At 39.7% G+C, this 20,965-nt stretch overlaps 1 protein-coding gene across 3 annotated transcripts in view; it reads left to right on the plus strand.

The window, feature by feature from the left end:
* The window catches only part of CERT1 (ceramide transporter 1), a 78,389-nt gene that overhangs the window by 7,669 nt on the left and 49,755 nt on the right, over nucleotides 1-20,965 (plus strand). For all 3 annotated transcript variants that reach the window (XM_071580532.1, XM_071580531.1, XM_071580533.1), the window contains exon 3: nucleotides 18,095-18,211. In XM_071580532.1, coding sequence (XP_071436633.1) covers nucleotides 18,095-18,211 — 117 coding nt within the window. The remainder of the gene's footprint in view (nucleotides 1-18,094; nucleotides 18,212-20,965) is intronic.

Below are 20,965 nucleotides of genomic sequence, written 5' to 3' on the forward strand. Positions count from 1 at the left end.
TATTTTTTTGTCACTAGAGGTGACTGCCTACACAGGAGGAGTTCCAAAAGCTTGAGTTCCAACTTAAAACTTCAACTTTTCTTCAGACAGAATGTATATCTGCCAGGTTGCTTTAATCCAGTGGTTAGTCTTCATCTTTCTGTGTTTATTACTGATGTAGGAAAATGTCCTGGTTCGGTTGCTTAAACAAGATGCAATAGCTGTGATGCAGTGATTGGCTTTGGTTATACTGCCATGGTGTGTACTCACATCAAAATCTCTATGGAAACATGCTATTGATTATGAGTTTGGGGATTTTTAGAACACTTTGTTTTTATTATGTTTTAAAGAGATGTTTAGACAGCTCTATGGAAATGCCTGAACCAGGACTGAGCAATAAATTCTCTTCTCATAGTAGAGATACTTTCAGGTACCCTAACTCATTAGTTTCTCCGGAAACAGTAATTCAAAGGCATGGTTGCTTTGGTGAAAGCAGTAATGATGCTTTGTATTGATATGCAAATTGCAAGCAAACCATTTACCTTCAGAATGAACTTCTAAAAGGGCTGGGGGTTTGAGTACTCTTGTAGTTACCTGGAGCTCAGGACAAGCAGAAGGAAAAGAAAATGGAAATCTGCCTGAGAGAGAGCTTAGCGATTTGTCTTAGCTTTTTTCCCGCCCAAGTAGTAATAAATTGCTGTTTTAAAGAATTTAATAAATACTTGTTTTATAAATTGGCCAGATATAAATGTATGTTAGTTTCAGTCTGCTAAAAGAACAAGAATGCCAAACATAAAAGACCTCAACTGGCAGTTTTCAATTTTAAGTTTCTCATTGCATTATGTGTAGTCTGAATAGAGAGTGACATGTTTGTTTCCACTAATCAGCCACTAAAATTAAAATACCCCACGTTTTAGAGATATGGCTGGCTGAACAGCTGCCCTTCCTCACTCTAGTAGTATTTCTGTTTTATTTATAGTATGACATTGGCTACCATTAATAATTGGGCACTTGTGAGAGGAAGTAAGATTGACACTTGTAAAAGTAGATTGGCAAGTTAACAGAGGATGCTTCATACATTCGTCAATTAAAACTGATCTAGAACTTCCTATGAGAGCTTTTCTTAACAGAGATTTCAAATGTTACAAATCTCTAAGTTTTAGAATAAAGGTGTTTATTTTTAATTGAAGGAGCTGTCAGTGCAAATACTCTTAGTAGTATGAAGAATCATGTCTTTCAAGATAGACTTTGAAAAATTGACCTTGTCATTAATAGTGTGTTGGTGTGTTGCTTTTACATTTTGTATAATGTGAAATCTTCTCCAAGGACACCCCCTTGTCGCGGGGGAGAAGCTTGCATGCCCTCATGAGGTTGAGAGCTATGCTGGAGGTGGTTTGTGCTGCCGGTAGCGTCTCCCATGCCAGACAGGTCTCAGCTGAAGGGTCAGATAAAGTGTGTCCACGGGCAGGATGGGCTCGCTAGCCGTCTGGCAACCATCCTAGGAGAAGGACAACTCCAACCCCAAACCCGGGCAGATGGAGCTCGCTTAGCCCTGTAAGGCCATCCATCTCAGAGAAGGATACTCTAACCAAACCTACGTCCTGAGGTATTCACTGTCACTGTCCAAACTCACTGGGTCGTGGCAGATGAACCTTAGGAGTAAAAGGTGGGGCCAGTTCTGCGCACGCTGTGCCTCACCTAAAAAATCCATTGCGCAGGCTCAAAGGGTTCACCCACATTGCAAAGCCCTGTAGCGACAGGTGAGGGTCGAAAACGGCAGGTGATAGGAAGCAGCTGGAAGCCGCAGACCCAACCCTGCATGCAGGCGGTTCAGGATATGGGTCATTAGAGACTTGACCCCGGAGATGACAGTCTCTTGCAGCAGCATCCTGAATGACCAAGCAGCCTTTTCTAGGGACAGCACTGCTTGCTCCACACGGAGAGGGGCCTAGCAAAGGTGACCTAAACAAAGCTCATCTCCACACCCGGTTGGATAACCACGGCCAACCGGCATCTTCCATGCAGTCAAACAAAAACAAAGAATCATGGGTCATCTACCGCCACCACCTGCGGCTTCTCGAACGCTTCCATCAGCGCTGCCTCCGTTCAATCCTAAACATCCAGTGGTCTGATTACGTGAACAATGTGTCTGTTCTTGAACAGGCAGGGGTCAGCATTATCGAGGCCATGCTGATGAGAACTCAGCTGCGCTGGGCAGGGCACATCTCCAGGATGGAGGATCACCGCCTTCCAAAGATTGTGCTCTATGGTGAACTTGCCACCGGCTGCCGCAAGAGAGGAACCCCGAAGAAGAGATACAAGGACTTCCTGAAACAACACCTCAGCCTTGGCCATATTGACTGCCACCAATGGTCCACTCTGGCCTCCAATCGGGATTCATGGAGACACACCATTCACGACGCTGCTGCTTCCTTTGAGAATGCACGGAGAGTCAGTCTTGAGGAGAAAAGACAACGCAGAAAGAACCGTTCCTTGCCAAGGTCACCTAGGGAGACGTTCCGCTGTGCCTTCTGTGACCGGACCTGCCTATCCCATATCGGCCTTTTTAGCCAGCAGCACGCTTGCAGCAAGCGTGGGTAGTGCCCTTCTCAAATCTTCGTTCGCGAAGCCTAGCCATGATGAATGTGAAGTGTAACAGCATTTTTGACTCAGTTGATTTGGTAAGATATAGAAGTGGACCTGCTTGGAGGAGTAATGTGGATAAACTTTGGATTTGCTTCTTTTTTAGCTACTGCTCCAAAATTTGTTCTAGCTAACAGACCTGAGAAAAAAAATGCTGTATTTGCAGCTTTTATCTACTGATAGGTTTGATTCAGTCTGTTGCTAGTTAAGTTGAAGAGGAACTGACAGATTTTGGTCAGTGAAAGCTTTTATTAAAAAAGCTAAGCTTTAAATCTATGCCCTGGGCAGAAACACTAGCAGTAAATTTGTAATAATTGCTAATTGCATGGGAAAATGTTGTTTCCAACTCTGAGGTTGGAAAACAATCTAGTTTAGTATGACGTGATGAGCACTTAATTGAATAATTAATTTTCTGTAATTTGATAAAGTGCTTTCTCAGCCTTAATTGCTACTAAAAAGATGACCTGAGTAAACTAAGACATATAATGCAAGTCCAAACTAGACAGGGGTTTATTTAGGACATGTGGCAATTAGTACTTTTAGGCTTTGGTGGATGCCTCAAGTAATCAAATAGCTAAATCCAGACTGGTGGAAGATCTTGGTTAAGTCAGAAATGGATATTCTAAATAGAGGCATAAGGTGAAAGGCATAAGGTGATTCTTTTGTGATGAGAAAAATGCCAGAGATCAATAGGCGAAGTGAGAAAGAGAAAGGAGAGCTAATGCCCAGGAGGTAATGATGCTGGGCTGCTGCTGGTGCAGCAGGCAGAAGTTGCTTGAAATACGGGATTCTTCTGGACAATTAGTTTTAGCACTCACATCTTCTGTACAAATTATTTTATGCCATGTGAGTTGTGTGAACCAGCCACGGATGGGTTGATGTGAAGTGAAAATGTGAGATATATATATATATATCAAAAACCAATTATTTGGCCAATAAGGTGGAGAAATTGGTGATTTCGTCCTTAATGTGTGTTGAAGAAACTAAGTCAGAAATGAAAAAATACACATCCAGATCACCTCAGGTGTTCTTTGTAATATGGTGAACATTTCATAATGATCAAGATGTATGTAAAAAAAAGAAATCAGTAATATGTACTAAAGAAATACTTTAGAATTACTTAATATTGCTGAAGGATTAGTTTTGAGTACTTGAATGTAATCAATGTAATCCTGTGTTACCACACACTTGAAATTAGGGCTGTAATCCAACAATACTTCTGTCAATTTCTTTTTATCAATGAGAATATTATTCTTCCACATGACTTTTGGATTAAGATAATTAAATTCTAACACTGTTCGTTATTTGACATCCACTGCAGGATCATAATTCCTGCCAGTGGTTTATATTGGAGCAGTTTCATGATGTGGAGCATTTCTCATAGATGCTATATCAAGTCTTAAATAATTTCTGTATTTGCTTTAGGTGTTACAGCTGTGATTTTGTAACTCAGCAAATTTTTCTCTGGTATTTGCAATCCTTGTTCTTGCTCAATCTGAATTTCCCTGCATCTTCATAATTTTGATTTATGGTTGATTTCTTGTTCTTGCATACAGTTGGTTCATATGCCACCCCCTCCAGCGTTGCAGTGTTGCTCAATAGTCCTCCCAGGCAACTTGCTGTTGCTTACCTGGTGTGTCTTGTGATAGCCATTAATGGCGTTTTCAATGGCTCTATTTAGTGTTTGTGCAATGTTAAACCTCCCTTTTGGATAAGCATTCATAGAACGGTAAGTTAAAAGGTCAGAATACTTATTTGCTAATATGCAGCTGCACCCAGCCATCTCTTTTTGAGTTGTGTTCTGAAGTTGCCAGCTTACTGGCCTTTCACTTTTTTCATACATTCAGAATAGCTCTTTCCAGATGATTTACTTGAGTGTTTTTTTCTCCTTCTCCCAATTCATCTTTTTGCCTCCTCCTTTGGGCATATACTTCTGTTGCTGTTTTTCTTTTGTTCCAGGTGAATTCTAATCAATGTAAATTAGATGAAATAGTCTAGTCAACTTCAGACACATTTTGAATCTGTTTGGTGTGCCTTTCCCCTCTACTGATGTCCACCATTCCTCAGTTAAGTAGTTGGAACAGAATTTGCTACCCCCTTGCCTCCAGGCACTAAACTCAGATTGTAGTCACTTGGGTCTAATACATTCTTAAAGCTTTTGATGTTGCTGTCTTTTAAGGAGAAGTGTTGTTCTTATGCTCTCTTTTTAAGCTCTTTCACAACTAATTATGTGTGCATATATAGATAGATATGTACACAAATGCATACATATATATGTAAAGGAATTAGAAGTAGCTGTGATAGGAGAGTTTAAACTGATAATTCAGGTAAATTTTAACTTTATAATGAAAGGTTTTAGCTGACATTCATTAGCAGCATTCCTTGTGCTTTTAATTAGTTCTTACACATTGTTAATTATTGCTACACGTTAGTTCTTACACACTAACGATTATCATTATGTATTCAAAGCAGTCAGTCTTATATCTGAAATACCCTAAATTGCTGTAACTATGCAGTACTGTGGAGACAGTATCATATTGCCAGCCTGGTATCTTTGTTCTTGATGGTCATGGTTGCTGAGGTCAAGGCAGCCTGGTTGAAGAGCTCTTCAGTACGGGCTGGGGGTCGGTGGATGACAGGACAGGGACAGAACTGAAGTAGGTACCTTCTGCCAACATCCCTGCCACGCTGCCAAAGTTATGATCTTTGCAACCATCTTTTGTGAAACGATGGAGGCACATGACCCTGTATTGCATGAGCTGTGATACTGGAGAAGGTTTCTATGCCAGGCTGCAATGTTGTCACTTCCTTGCCCTGTTGCTCGGCTGTTTGGTTTTTTTGTCTTGAGTAGCTGCTTCCAGCAAGAGCAAAAACAGCCTTCTGGCTGTGGTGTTTGCATGTTTTCACTGACCAGTATTTGACCATTAAAGATTTGTTTATCATTCTGGGAACTTTTGCTTTTCTTCTATGTCCGTAGTTTGAAGGTCTTTGATATCTCATGCTTATATTTTGTATCACAACAAGAAATAGCTGGTACCAAGGTCTACTTCATAGAGTCAGTTTTCATAACAAGTTGATATGAGCCTCACAGATCAGGACTTGGACTTGCCTAGTTAGTGTAAGTCCTGTTGCTAGTAATGTTAGTACTGCATTTATAGAAATACAGTTGTACTGTGTCAAGGTACTTATTTTTGGATTCAAACAAAGTTAATCTTAAGTCACAGTGGCTTTTACATGTAGAGCAGGCTCTGTTTTAGTTGTAACTGCTGATTTCCTAGAGTGGGGATTTCCATTCCTATCCCCATGAATCTAAGTCCACAATGCTCTACTTTCTCCACCAGTGAACAGCAGTGCTGTGAGGCATTGCTGTTCTCCCAGGGCAGAATACCTTCTGTGGGTCCTTGCTCATGGTTTTCTTGTGAACTCTGTTGTTCTGATGCTGCTGGTGCAGGTGCAGCTTTTGGGTCTTCTGTGCCAGCCTGCAGGTACATTGTGTGAGATACAGCAAAGCTGATCAATACTCGAGTAGTTATTTTAGGAGTGTAGCAGTGATTCCTGCCATAAAAATACTATAAAATAAACTTTAAAACCAGTGGCACACACAGTGTGTCTGCATTCTCTAAGGTTGATACAAGTTGCCTGTCTTCCCACCTGATGAGTAACTATCTGTTCTCTGTATGTGGTGGGATTTCTAAGGAATTTAATTTGGTGATTTGTCATCAATTCTAGGCTGATGTTCTTTCTGTGTGGTATAATTCTATCGGAGGGGTGTGTGTGTGTGTGTTTCCCTTTTGTTTTTTTCATGGCTGATATATGTTGTTGGTGGATAATACAATTATATTTTGCTCCAAATGGAAATCTGAGAAGTATCATATGAATTTCATTGTGGGAAACTTATTTCTATGACTTGGTTCTCACTAAGACAGCAGCATGTATGTTTTCATTTCCAGTATTTCATATACTGGAGTCATTAACTGATAGTTGGCTCTTGATGCCTTAAAAGTCTGTAAAAAAGACTCCAAGCCAAATTTTAGTAGGAGATAAGATAAAGGGTAGTTGCTTTAATGAGCACCCAGGCCCGCCCAGGAATACATCGGCGTGTGCGTGGGCAAGCCTTAATTTCCGTAGCTTTTTTAATATGATCCATCCAATGACTTTACACATTTCCAGTTCCACCTCTGTCCTGCCCCAGTCCCACCCCCCTAGGAACTGGGTCTGGGGTCGATAAGACCCCCTCTTCATCAGTCCTTCTCAGCACACAAAGGGCTCTTGGAGGTTTTTCAGTGTTCTTACTTCTGGGTCACTTTGCCTTGTGTTTGTCTTCCTCTGATACCCTTCAATCTTCTACCTTGAACAAGAGACTAAACAGCTAAAGAATTTTAGCTCCCTGTTCTGGGCCAGGGGGTAGCGATAGAAAGACATTAAACTGCTAGAAATATTAACCCACTAAAAGTCTAGTTTGCTACAGGTGTTGTGTTCCTAAAATCTATAAAATGTGAAAACCAAAAAATCAAAAATCCTTCCTGCATCATGCTAAAGGCAAGTTTTGAGTTAGACCAAGCTACCAGTTCTTCAGACTGGTCAAATGGCTCAGCCTGTTAGTTATATCCTGATTGCTCACAGTGTATATCTAAATCTGTTAATACTGAATCACTAATCCAGAGAGCTTTTCCATAGTCACTGGTAGATCACTTAAGGTGACAGCTGTATGCACATGCTGATTTACAACTATTTCAGTCTTGCCCTGTTTATTCTAGTAACACAGCACCGTTCCATGTCTTCTGCTAAAGTTAAGTTGACATTTCAAAAGCACATTTGTTACAGTCTAGGTCTTGCTATAACAAGGAGTTGTTTTTTCAGTAGGCAGTTGAGGCGTGTGTCTGGAGTGTGTTACATACAAACCAACACAGCATGACTCGATACTGGATGGGAATTCCACTTTTTAAATAGGGAAATAATTTGATTAAATATTAATTAAAAATCATGTACTGTAGGATGCTGTACTGCAAGATAGATGATTCCTGACAGAAAAATCTGAAAATTATTTCTATCTGATCACTACTGCATCTGAACCTCTGTGGCAGGTGTGCAGAAAACCTGACTGGCCAGGTTTATTCTTGGGAACTGTGAGTTTCAAATTTCAAATGTGGTTTCACAGCTGAAGTGCCATGTACAATATGTGCTTGATCCAGACTTCACAGGGCGATTCTCCAGTGATAGAGCTTTTTTGCAATGGATTAAACCAAGCTAATTTTAAAGTTTGCATAGCATGCTAACAAACTAATTTTAAATTCTGCTTATAATGCCGCTGCTTTCACTGGCCGCTACTTTAGTTAGGTTTGGAAAGATAAGATTATTATTTATAAGAAAAATATGTTTTTGAAAAGCAGATTTACTAACTTAAGACCTGAAGTGAAATATTTAGGTAGTAGCAAAGAATGTAAAAACATTTATTAGGGCTTTATATTTTTAAGCCTATTTTCATAATAAGTTTTTTTCCTACATGCATAAAATCTTTTTAAGGTGGTAATGAACAAGCAATTAGCCTATATTTTGCATCTCAAAGCCTAATCACTGTTTTGGTAGGCATATTGTCATGTTTCCTTGCTTGTTTGCATTATCATTTTCCTGTAAAAGAATACATCCAGCCAATGTAACTACTAAGTAGGTTCTTATTGCTTAAGAATAATATGGGAAGTAAAGTAGTGTGGTGTTGCTATTGGGTTTTCCTTGGATTTTGGAACTCAGAAAGAAAACCAGAATTTTGTGTTGTGAATTTTGACAGATGCTAATTCCCTAGGTTGGGGAATGTTCTTGGTTTCCTTGGGGCAGCAGGGGCAAATATTATAGATAAAGGGAATTAGAATTTGCAGGTTTTCATGGGTTTGGTTCATTTTTTTTAATGAAATGTCTTATAAACAATGGGGTGTAATGCTTTAAGTTGTTGCATCCTGACAGTTAGATCTGGGATACATATTGCTATAAAAAGAAAAAAAAATCCCTGAAAAATTAATTACTTTAGTAACTTTATAGTTCTAAAGCAAAGTGTCTTCCAAGATAGGTCATAGAAACAAGAGGGTCTTTATGAACTTCTGTGATTGCACTGAGTGAATATGGTGGGGCTGGGACTGCCTGGCAGCCTCTGTGAGGAGACTCCGGGTTGTCCTGCACTGAATGTGGCTGGTTCCAGTTGGCTGCACAGGGCCCAGCACTGGGCACAGCTGAGCCCCTCAGCCAGTGCAGGCAAACGTGCTTAAAGGGCAAAAATACTCTCAGCAATATGTGAGGAAGAGAAGAGTGAGGAAGAGAAGTGTGAGAAACAGCTGAGAGCTGGCAGAGATGCTCCAGCCATGGAGCAGAGGTCCCCTGCAGCCTGTGGAGGAGACCACTGTGCAGGCATTTCCCTGTGTATGGTGTTGAGGACCACACCAGACCAAATGACCACACTGCAGCCTGTGTAGGACCCAACAACAGCAGCTGGATATATCCTGACAGAGCCTGCAGCCTCTGAAAAGCTCATAGTGGAACAGATTTACGCTTGAAATAGTGCAGTGATGGAGAAAATCCTGGCTGGAGCAGGTGAAGAGTGTGAGGAGGGAGTGGCAAAGTTAGTGTTACCCACTGACCACAGTCCTCCTTCCCCGTCCTCCCCATGCCTGCATTTTTAGTTTTGTCTTGTTTCTCACCATCCAACTCTTAACTGGCCAAAATTAAATCAATTGTCACCAAGTCAGATCTGTTTGACCATGTTAGCAGGAGGTAAGGAATCTCCCTGACCTTATCTTGATCCATCAGCTTTTCAGTGACTCCAGAGAGAAATACACTAACTTGAGAAATACTTCTCCTTAGTATTTCATACGCCATGAAAGACAGGGTTTTGTTGACCTGTCTTGTCTGCTAAAATTCTAACCAAGCATAATATTATTTGGTCAAACACGTATTTTGGTTAAGCTGATAGGATTTTTACATTTTAAGTACTATTCATCATATAGAATACAACTTTAAAATCATCCCAGTGGTGTTTCATTTCACTATCTTTCTGTTCAATTTTTTTGGTAAATTTTCATGTTTTCAACTGTTTTACAATTTGTAGGCAGGGGACATAATTTCTTCACAGTTTGGATCTGTCATGGCTGCTCTCAAAATTGTTTTATGATGTGCACTTTTTGAAACTTGGCTGAGATTTCAATTTGTTTTTTTTCTGGTTAACTAATCACAGCCTTTGCCAATTCCAAACTGGTTTTACATGGGAGCTGAAATACAGTTTTCTTATTCACTTTTAAAACTAAATCCTTCAATCACACAGCACAAACCTTAAAGTAAGCTCTTTATCTTTGTGCTTTTGTTAACACTTCAACCTAAGTATGTATAGAAAGTGTTCATATAACTTTCCTGCCATCAAATAGGTTCCTTTTTTCATTTTCTCCCACAGTCAAAATGCCCACTTTGGTTTTAGCCTTAGTTCTCAATTAACTGCCATGTTTTTCTTTTATTGATACATGCTGCTGACTGAAAATCATGGAGTCAAAACATTTTTTTTCTTTATTTAATCTTGTTACTGCTACATGGCATTGCTTTCCCTTCTTCTATTGCCTCAGATAAGCTGCTCTGTAAGGTGCTCAGCATTGTACTTCTAGAACTGATCATATAAGATGATTTTCTCTTTTCAACATAGGATAGTAATGCCATGCTATAGATGCTGTTTGTTGTATTCTGGTAATTGCTTGTGCCCTCTGTCCTTTCTAGTCCTATCCATGTTATCCAGGAATGATCTCTTGGATTTCCTGTTGGAAACTAGAGAGGATAGAAGTGGTTTTGGCATTTGAGTGAATGCATCCATGTACAGAACCTATTGAATGAGCTATGACAACAAATGAACAGACCTGTAGATTTTGTGGTAACTGCACTGAACCTTTTTGTTTTGGTTTGGGCTTTTTGTTTTTTCTTTTTTTTTTTTTTTTTTTGTAGGAAGTAGTTTGTTCAGGTATCTTGTAACTGGAGGATTTCAGGAAGTTGAAGAATGGTGGAAAAGGGACACTTTTTCCTGCATTCCATGGGAATGGTGGAAAAATTTAACAAGTAGATAAATTGTACCTTGCACTGTAGGACAGTGACATCGTTCACATGGGAAAGATTGTGTGTTCAGCTCTCTTGGCCTGGGAAGTGTGGGCTGTGATAGTTTGGCTTGCATCTCACCTTCCACAGTGCAACTTTTCATGTCCAGTTTTGTAAGAGGTATTTAAGTTGTAGTTGGTGAAGTCTGCTATCTTTAAAGGTTTTTCAGGCTTATTAATGTGCAGTTGCTTGCAGATAGACATCACAGTTGCAAACTAGTGTTTCAATACTTTCCTGTCAGAAGAAGCAAAGGGCAGAAAGTACCAACTTATATTGTAAGTGGAAGTGATTGGTTTGTCCCTTTGCACATGCTACATGCAAAAAACCCTGTGAGTCTGTAAGCGTGGGTTACAGCACTTGCATCAGTGAAATATATGCCAAAGACTTTACATTTATATAGGAAGAATAACCTTAAAACAGTTCTGCTTGGATAAGGTATTTTTAATTACATGAGGCATTTTTTGTCTTTTAAAAGCTGAGTATTAGCATTTTTAATAGCTTTAGGTATTCTCATATAAGGCATAAATGTGTAGGCCATTTCTTTAAGAAAAACTGAAGTTGGATTAGCAAAACTTAAGTTTGTTTTCTTGTTTTCAGTTAAGTAACTTTTGACTGACACCTTCCTTAAACTACCTGGAAGAAAGAATGTGAAGTTCTGTCAACTTGCTTTGAGTTGTATTAAGAGCAGCAGAAGAAAATATCAGGTTTTGTGTTTTAGTTTAAAGCTACTACTAAAGTCTTTGATAATGATTGAAAGCTCATAATCATTCTTCCGTGTCAGAGGAATTCAAGTCATTCCAGCTTTTTCCCTTAAGACAGTTTTGTAAAAACTAATTAAGTAAATGAAAATATATCACTTCACAAAATGCCTTTTCCAAATTAATGATTTCTCAAGAGTTTTGCAAATTTTTTTTTAGAGGGAATAAAACAGGTAGTACTTAATATTTACTTTCATTGTAAAATTACTCTTTTATGAATGTTGTTCTCTTACAAGATTTTATGTCTGTGATAACTCAGTCTGCACAAAAGGAAATGTGGTATTCTAGCAGGATGAATGAGAACTAGCATTAAAGATTTTATGGAATCTGGCTTATATGTGAGTGGAATTTATAAATTCAGGAATTGTACTCAGCAGTTGAATAGGCTGCAGCTATACTAAGTTTCTCTTAGTTCTTCTATGGAAAGAATTACTTGTTGCCATCACAAAAGAAAAAACCAAACCAACAAAAAAAAAAACAAAAACAAACCAAAAAGTTGCTAGGTTTAAAGTTCAGGGATAAATAGGTTTTTTACTACTGAACTAGGTAGATGCAATGCTTATCTTCACTCAGTTAATGTATGTCTTTGCAGTGTATACCACTGGTGTATTTGTAAACTGCAGTTACCTTCACAGCAGTGTATGATATTGGGTTTTTATAACTCAGAACTGTCACTAGCATAAATTCAACAAGGGCTGTCATCCAGCCTAGCTACATGACAACCTCTGTTGAGTTTATGCTAGTGGCATTTGCATCTGAGAGAGAATTAAAGAATTGTAGTTTGTATTTCCTGTAGGCCTTTATTGTTTGTCTTCTGTCCTAGTTCCCTGCTTAGTCTTCTCTTGATAGAAAAACCTCCAAAATTTAAAAATTTTAGCTTAGATGAGTTTTAGTTTTGCAGTGGGAATAGTGGCAGAATCCCACTTCAATAACTGTGATATGCACACTTGAGTTGTATCTGCTGTGAACCATCCTGGCTTTCCTCCATCGAGAAAAGGAGAAATGCCATTAATACCATTTAGAGTTGTTAGAGACCAAGGGAAAATTTCTTCATTCAGTGTGGTTTGTTGGGTTTTTTCCTCTCCCACAGAGTACTCTTGCAGGTTATGAAGTACACAAAAACACTGAAGTGTTCCTGTGTGATTTGCCTTAAGCACCCAAACCAGTATTTTACAAGCAGATACTGCTCGGGGGCTTGTTTCATGAATACATCAGGCTTGACAGCTGTGCAGCAGGCAGGATTTTATGGCAGTGCAGTCAGCTGTGACTCATGAGACCTGTGCTGGCTACGGACTTCCTCAGTAACTGTAGCCAGGTGAGTGGTTCCTGATGTAAACTGTTCTTGCTTGTTTGGAATTTAAGAGCTGGTATCCATTGGCTTTGGATACAAAGGTCTGGGACACTTGAATACTTACAATTGCCTCTGTTTCTTCAGGATTTTCTGCAGGTGCCTTGGAAGAAGGATTAGGATACGTGCAGAAAGGGTGTTTGACAATGCTGGAGGCCTCTTTCTTGCAGCACATTCTTGCACAGAATTATGGTTTAGCTGGTCTTTGGTTGTTTGGTTTTCTTCATGCTGGCTCTAGAAGGAGCCCTTGGTGCACACGGAGACTGCCTCTGCCACAGACTCTTAAGTCTGTCCAAAAGCAGCTTTCAAAATGGTATAAATGTTTTCAGGTGCTCCCATTCACAGTGGCTTGTTGATTCCCCAGTGCCCTCTCAATTTATATGTGTATGCTGCTTGAGACTCCTGTGGAGTGGGAAAAAGCAGCTGAGGTTCTCCAATGCGCTTTAAGTCCTGAGGATAGATAGTAACTCCTATTTGCTTCCTGCTTCCCTGCATAGCTGAAACATTCCTTCGTGTTGCCTTGTCTTGGCCACTGGGACATATCCTGGCCCCAGCCCATGTCCTTAATTTGTTACAGATGAAAATCCCTGTATATCCACCAGGACCCTGCCAGGTGGCTGTCTAAGAACTATATCATTTTATAACAGCTTCTGAGCATAAGGGACAAAGTGAACAGTGAACCTCAGAAAAAAGGAGATCTAAATGAAGTGAGCTGAGCTCTATAGGAAGAAAGTGAAGCGACATAAAATAGGAAAAACTTCTGACAAGTGTGAAACATAGGATCAAACTAGTCTGAGGAGGATGTTAAAAGGAAAAAGGACAGACCTGAGAAGTTGTGAGTGACACTTTGTGGTCTCTACTAGATGCAGCTACATGAAACAATAAAAGCATTTATAGCAGAAGGGAAACCAAGGAAGTTTGTGTATAGCTCAGTAGGGAGGAGAATGTAACAGATGATACCAAAAGGTTACAAATTATCAATGAAAATTAAATGTGAACTCATTACTGGTTGAGAAGAGGTTTAACTGGCAACAACAACATGATTTGCTCTGTGTTAAGAAAAGAACAGGTCACATGTGGTCCAGGTGTTTTATTTGTCTTTCATGTTCATTTAATGATTCTTGCAGGGAAGCATGTCTTCAAAAAAAAATCAAAGGAAAAAGAGAAACAATGGGTCTGATTTTATTTGCCCAAAATATGGAAAATAGGCAACTAATGAGTACTGTGGGATGTTAAATAGGTAACACACACCTGTCAAGAGCAAATCATGCATCGCCTGCCTAACTTCTTTTTAAAGCATATTTAGCATTATTGGGGGTTATTTTTTGAGTAAGGTGGTCTTACAGGACCACCTGATCAGCTGGGTGTGTAGTAATATGGTAACTGCACAGTGAGTTGAGTAAGTCCAATTCCTGGCCCTGCACAGGACACCCCAGGACCACACCATGTGCCTGAGTGCATTGTCCACATGCTTCTTGAACCCTGAAGGTTTTGGTGCCTGTCCCGGGGAGTCTGTTCCAGTGCCCAACCACATTTGGGGTAAAAACTTTTTCCTGATATCCAGCTTAAACCTCCCCTGACTCAGCTTCAGGCCATTCCCTCAAGTCCAGTCAGTGGTCATGAGAGTGAAGAGATCAGTGCCTACCCTTTCTGCTTCCCCTCACAAGGGAGTTGTAAACTGCTATGAGGTCTCCCTTTGGTTTCCTCTTCTTCTGGCTGAACAAACCAAGGGACCTCAGCCTCTCCTGGTACGGCTTCCCCTCCAGACCCTTCACCATCCTTGTGGCCTTCCTTTGGATGCCCTCTGGCAGCTTAAGGTCTTTTTTTATATTGTGGTGCCCAAAACTGCACACAGGACTCAAGGTGAGGCCACACCAGTGCAGGGCAGGACAATCACCTCCTTTGACCAGCTGATCAGTTCCAGATCTGTATCTGTAGATGGCCTAGTCTGTTAACTACAGGTAATGCAGAAATCTGCATGCAGTAAATGGCCCAGGAAGGTGTTTAAAAGTTTTAACTAGACCTCAGGGAAAACATTTTCTTTCCCTGCCTTGGCAACAAGGCACAGATTTTCAAATACATTAAAAGTTGCTATGGACAGAGAGAGTACAAAAACCTGCCTTTGAAAAACACAGGAGAGGCAAGGGTCTTAAATTGAATTAGAAGATACTTAAGTTAGAGATGGGGGAAGCAAGGATGGTTGTGCACTGAAGTAAGTGCACTGTATGGAAGTGTGGAATCAGTAGTGGTGCAGGCTTTTAAGATGAATTTTGAGAAGGCTTTCTAATCACATGCAATGTAATTGCTTATAACTCCTCCTAAAGGACCGCAGAGAGTCAGAGATCAAGCTGAGGAATGCCATCATAGCAGGAAAAGCTTAGATAACGAATCTTTCAACACTTGCTTTTTGGGTGGTTGTTGGGGCCATCTCTCTTTCATTGTTGCATGTCTCCCACCACATGGCTAAAGGAGGGTCTGTCAGAGAAGTGGCTGGGGACAGGCATAATATCCTGGCACGTTGCCATGGCAAGTTTGCTACTCTAAAGCAGATGAACGTCTTTTTAATATATAGTAATAATAATTTAGCAAATACAGTTTGAAGAAGAGGGATCTGGACTAGAAGACTTGTTGCACATAAACCCAGTGGTTTTGGTAGCAGGGGCTACAGAGGTGGCTTCTGTGTGAAGCTGCAGAAGTGGCCTCCGTATCTCAGAGCCACTTCTCTCTGGCTCCAAGATGGACCTGCTGGTGGCCAAGGCTGAGCTGATAAGCAATGATACTGCAGTGCCTCTATGAAAGCATATTTAGAAATGGTATAAACTACTGTGCAACAGGGGTTGGGAGAGAGAAGTGAGAATATGTGAGAGCCACAGCTCTGCAGACACTGAGGTCAGTGAGGAAGGAGGAAATGGTCCAGGTGCTGGAGCAAATTCTCCTGCAGCCTATGGGGAAGCCCATGAGGGTCCATGGTGGAGCAGATACCCACCTGCAGCCCATGGAGGGCCCCAGGCCACAATCCTGAGGCTACAACCCTGTGGGAAACCTGTGCTAGAGCTGGCTCCTGGCAGGACCTGTGGCCCTGTGGAGAAAGAAATCCATCCTATAGCTGGTTTGCTGGCAGGACTTATGACCCTGTGGGAGGCCTGTGCTGGAGGAGCCTGTTCCTATAGAACCATGACCCATGGAAAGGACCTGGTGGAGCTTTCTGATGGACCATTTTTTGAAGAGCTGCAGCTGTTGAGAAGGACCAGACAAGCTCATAAAGGTCTGTGTCCCCTGGCAGGGACCCCGTACTGGAGCAGGGAAAGAGCATGAGGAAGGAGTGGCAGAGACAACATTCGTACAGATTGTGACCCCCATTCTCTATTGCCCTGCAGTGCTCAGTGGAGGAGGTAGAGAAAATAGGTATTGAAATTGAGCCTTTTAAGGAGGAGTGGGAGGAAGGTGCCTTTAGTTTTCTTGCTATCCTGCTCTGATTTGATTGGTAATAAATTAAACTATTTTCCCTGTGTTGAGTCTGTTTTGTGTATGACAGTAATTGGTCAGTAACCTCTCCCTGTGCTTATCTCAATTCATGAGCCTTCATCATATTCCCTTTCCTGTCCTGCTGAGGAGGGGAAAGACAGGCTTTGGTGGGACCTGGCATCCAGCCAGGGTGAAACCATCACAAGTCCCTTCTCACACCCTTGTGTCATCTAGTTTGGTGAAACCAAAGCAGTGTATAGTACCAGTTTTGAAAGTTTGAATAGAATTAACTTGAAATGGTCAGGTACTAGGTAATTAGTAGCTGCAGTTGTTTGACTTGATTGTTGGTTTTTTGCAGTTGCTGGAGATTTTTGCCGTGGAAAGTTTAGATTTCTTTAAATTAAACTTAGGTTCAGATGCTTGACCAAATACGTGAAGCTTTAAAAAAAACAAAGTGCAGCTTAGTGTACTTTTGTAAACTCTTTAAGCTCATTTTTTTGTTTGGCAGTTTGAATTCTGTTCTGCTTTTCTTCTTCCTTATTATATTTAGAAAAAATAAAGATAATTTATGTGTAAGTGGCTTCTGATTTTCAAATTCTTTGAAAAAGATTCTCACTGACACTGTAGTGGAGTACATGACAACAAATGAGACTTGCTTCTAGGTTTTCTTCTGTGGAGTGTTACACGAGTGATCCCCAGTGCTTTAGTTTGCAAGATGAACACACTGTGAGTGGTTCATATGTTGTGAAGGATATGACCAACATGTGAGTCTTGTCTTTAGCATCTAGTGTCAATATTTGTGGTCCTTCAGATCAAGTCAGTAGCCTCTGTCCTGGGGCCTGTTAGCCTCCTACAGTTATTTTCATGTGTATTTTCAATTTGCAGTCAAATTCAAAAAGGTGTTCAGCTAAACCTGTGTTATGTTTTTTTAAGAATAATTTTAGAGGGTGAAAGGTGTGGGGAACATGGGGCTAAGTTGGATGTTTGCTAAGGAGTAACTTCAAACTGACAGTGTTAGGATACAGGACAGAAATAGATCATTGTTTTCTTTCCCTGTGGTTTTCTTACCAGCTTCATTGTAACACTGGTAAAATCTTATTAGTACTTAAGACGTGAACTGAAATTTAGATGCAGTTGAGTAGAGATGTTTGAAAAGATTGTATTTGGCTCTCCTTTATCTGTGAAATATACCTAGTCAAAACGGTTGAGGCAGAGGCTTCCTTAAATTCCTGGTCTGACTTGTCAATTAGCTATAGTCTGCTTTTATGGTTCTGTCCTGGTGCATTTCATAGAATCATAGAATGAACTGGGCTGGAAGAGACCTCCTTCTGCTGTGGTGTATGTATTTCATCTAAGATAAATACTGATAGCAGTAATGTTATGGAGTTTTTGTCCTGCTTTGAAATTAAAACAGTGTGTGTGTGTATATATATATATATATGTATGTTTGTGTATTTTCCTATCTAGTAGGTATTTTGCTAAAGGATTTCTTTCCAAGTATTTGAAAAGATGAAACTTATTTAGGTGCAGAACTTATTAATGAATTTTTAATTTAATAAGAATGTACTAAACAGGCTTTTCTATTTCAGAAGACCAGAATTTCTCATTATGAGAAGTGTATGTTCATTATTTTAGACAGCTTCTTAAAACGGAATTTAGAATCTAGGATGAATTCGAGACAATGTAGACCAGATTTTCTAAATAGTATTTGAGTGTCAAATATTCTGTGAGATAATATTGATCATGCTGCTAATTTTATCTACTCTTACACTCTTTTCTGTCACAGCCCCACGACTTTGATGAATGCAGGTTTGACATTAGCGTGAACGATAGTGTTTGGTACCTCCGAGCTCAGGACCCAGACCACAGACAGCAGTGGGTAGATGCAATAGAACAACACAAGGTATGTTGGTTTTTGTTCTCTGATTTCCTTTCTCGCTCCCTCTTTAGATAAAATGTTGTGCTGCCCTGTACAGTCATTAAAGTGCTCAAGGTATTTATGACACCTAAAAGATGCAAGATTGAAGCTGTGTGTTAAATATGTTTCAAAGGAATTGGTTTGCTTGTTCTTAATAGATAAGACTTTAGAGAACTGGGAGCTAACAACTCTGAGCCTTTCTTGATCTCCCTGGCTTGAAACAAGAAAAGCTTGCATTATATCTGAGTGACTCTTTCATTGTTTTGTCCATCCTCTCTCACTGATTATTGAGTTGGTTCTTATCTGTCCAAGATGCTAACCTTGTTAGTCAGTTCTCCTAGGTTGCCATTCTTGTTTTAGGCTCCTCTCTTTCATCATTTGAATGCTTTTACTGTATCTGATTACTGGCTTTTGTCTCCTTGTCTCTTAAGTCATTACTCTTCATCAGTGTTTGGGTTCAGCTTCCTTGATCTATTGCTTAATATATTCCAATGAACTCAGTTAATTTAATTTTAAAACTAGCTGACCTTCAAGTCTTTTAGATCAGGTAGAAAGTATACAAAACATCCATTATGTTTTCAGGTACAAGACAGGCACTGTCCCAAGGTGTAGTTTAACTCCAACACGCAGCACAATGCATCTTCTCAGTCCGGGTTATACAGGCATAAAAGGGATACAAATTAAAATAGATGTCTAAGTAGGTATGAATTTTTACCTTCAGCTTCTTAAGTGTTGTTTGTCAGTACTGCATGTAATTAGATGGTTTCACCTCTTATTGGACTTTCATTACAGTGAGCAGAACATGTTCTTAAGTTTAAAGTGCTGCCTTTTGATAATGGTTCTCTAAAAAAAATCTTCTCAGTCTAGTCATACCTTTATAGCTTGGCATCTTGCCTTCGCTTTTATGCAGAGCTTACATTAAAACATAAAAAAGTCAGTTGCAAAACTAGGATTTTTTTTTGCAGTCTAGTGAAAAAATACAAAGTTAACAATGGATTGTTCTTGAGACAAAAGTATTGCAATTTGTTCCTAGTGCAACACCTGAGAGACGTCTCATAAGAATACACCAAACAAGTTACTGGATTATGCATCTGTAAAATTTGCATGTCACAAACTGGTTTAGAGGCTTGAGGGTCTCTAGGTGTGGGTTTGAGGGACATGGAACCTGATAGCCCTAGGCTAAAATTCAGACTAGGTTTGGTGAATGATTTAGCTGGAGAAATGCAGAACTTAACCTGAGTCCAGATTAGCAGAAATGCCATCTGCGTTGTTGCTTCCTATCCTGCAGGAATGAATGAGGAAAAGCCCCCAAATCCTGTCTTAAACTCTGCTCAGCACAACCTCCAGTCTTTCTCCCCTTTCTGAGGCTTACCTTAACTGCTGCTCAGTTCTGAGCTGTGATTTTGTGGAATCACTAGTTCATAATAGGGACTTACATAATAATAATAGTTTAAAGTTTGCCATTCAAGTGTTAATTTGGAGTTGTTTTTCTGTGCTACTTAAAAAAAATGTATTTTTCAACACTGAGGTTTTTTCTGCATTAGTGCTCAGCCCCTATCATGTCATCTCTCTTTCCTTTCCTTTTTCTGCCTGGTATTAGTGATAAGATAACCTTAAGTCATATTATTCAGTCTTGTTTTCAGATCATTAATTAGTGCTGAGGAGCACAAGTACAAGCATTCTACGAGTGATCTCCCTCTGTGAAAAAGCCTGATTGACTATGCGGTTTTTCCATTTTAAAAAATAAGACTTCTTTTAATATTGCTTACTGTTTGAACAGCTTGAACTTTGACACTTAGCAAGAATTTACTAGTTATGAAAATAAATAAATAAGTAACTGAATAGTACCGATCTCTGCCGTTACATTTAAAGGAGTAGAATGAGGGGTTTCTGAGTTAATTCCAGTACCCATGTTTTTTCAGTATTTAGAGTTAGTATAGGGATAGGATTAATGAGAGCTTTTTTCATTGTTTTAATGAAGTTATTTTTCTGCTTATTTTTCAAAGAATGAGGGTGTTCTGGAATGTTATATAAACAGATGAAAAGTATGTCCACAAGTAGGAAGTGGTAATAAAATTCTTCTGCTTACAGTGAACTGACATGAAATGGTTCCATTTGCATCTTGCTGTCCTAATGTAACGACACTTGACTGTTGTGAATCTTACGGCTTTTTCAGTATGTGGAGTTTGCAGTTTCGTGGCTATCTGACATTTTTCTGTTTCTTTCATACTCCTTTTTACTCTGTAGTGTTTACAGCATTTGAGGCAATAGCAGTTCTTCTTGTTCTTAAATGGAGAGGAAAATATTACGGCATCTCACTTCTAAATAAACCATCAAACCATTTAATATGTTAAAGCAGTTACATTATTTAAAAGCATTCTTTTTGTATTATGCAACTAAATATCATGATCAAGACAAGGCAAGGCAGGCAACAAAACAATGCAGTCTTGTAACAATAGCTTAGTCTCAAGTTAAAACTCTGAAATGAAATCTCAGTGTTAGTAGCATGTTTTTCCAGTGCAGTATTCTGTTGTCTTCATAATACAGTAGCAGCTTTCTGGGATAAATATTGTAGGTGTGGAGGTACATCTGTTCCTTCTAACTGTTTTTACTAAAATATCTGGTAATCTTATCACCAGAAGCCTTGGAAAAGTGCTGCAGGCTCTTGGTAGAATTAAACATAAACCAGAAGTGTCTACATTCCAGTTTTCAGTTATTATTAATGGTTCTGAAAGAATG

This window comes from Pithys albifrons, chromosome Z (genome assembly GCF_047495875.1).
Source record: "Pithys albifrons albifrons isolate INPA30051 chromosome Z, PitAlb_v1, whole genome shotgun sequence".
NCBI classification, from domain to species: domain Eukaryota; kingdom Metazoa; phylum Chordata; class Aves; order Passeriformes; family Thamnophilidae; genus Pithys; species Pithys albifrons.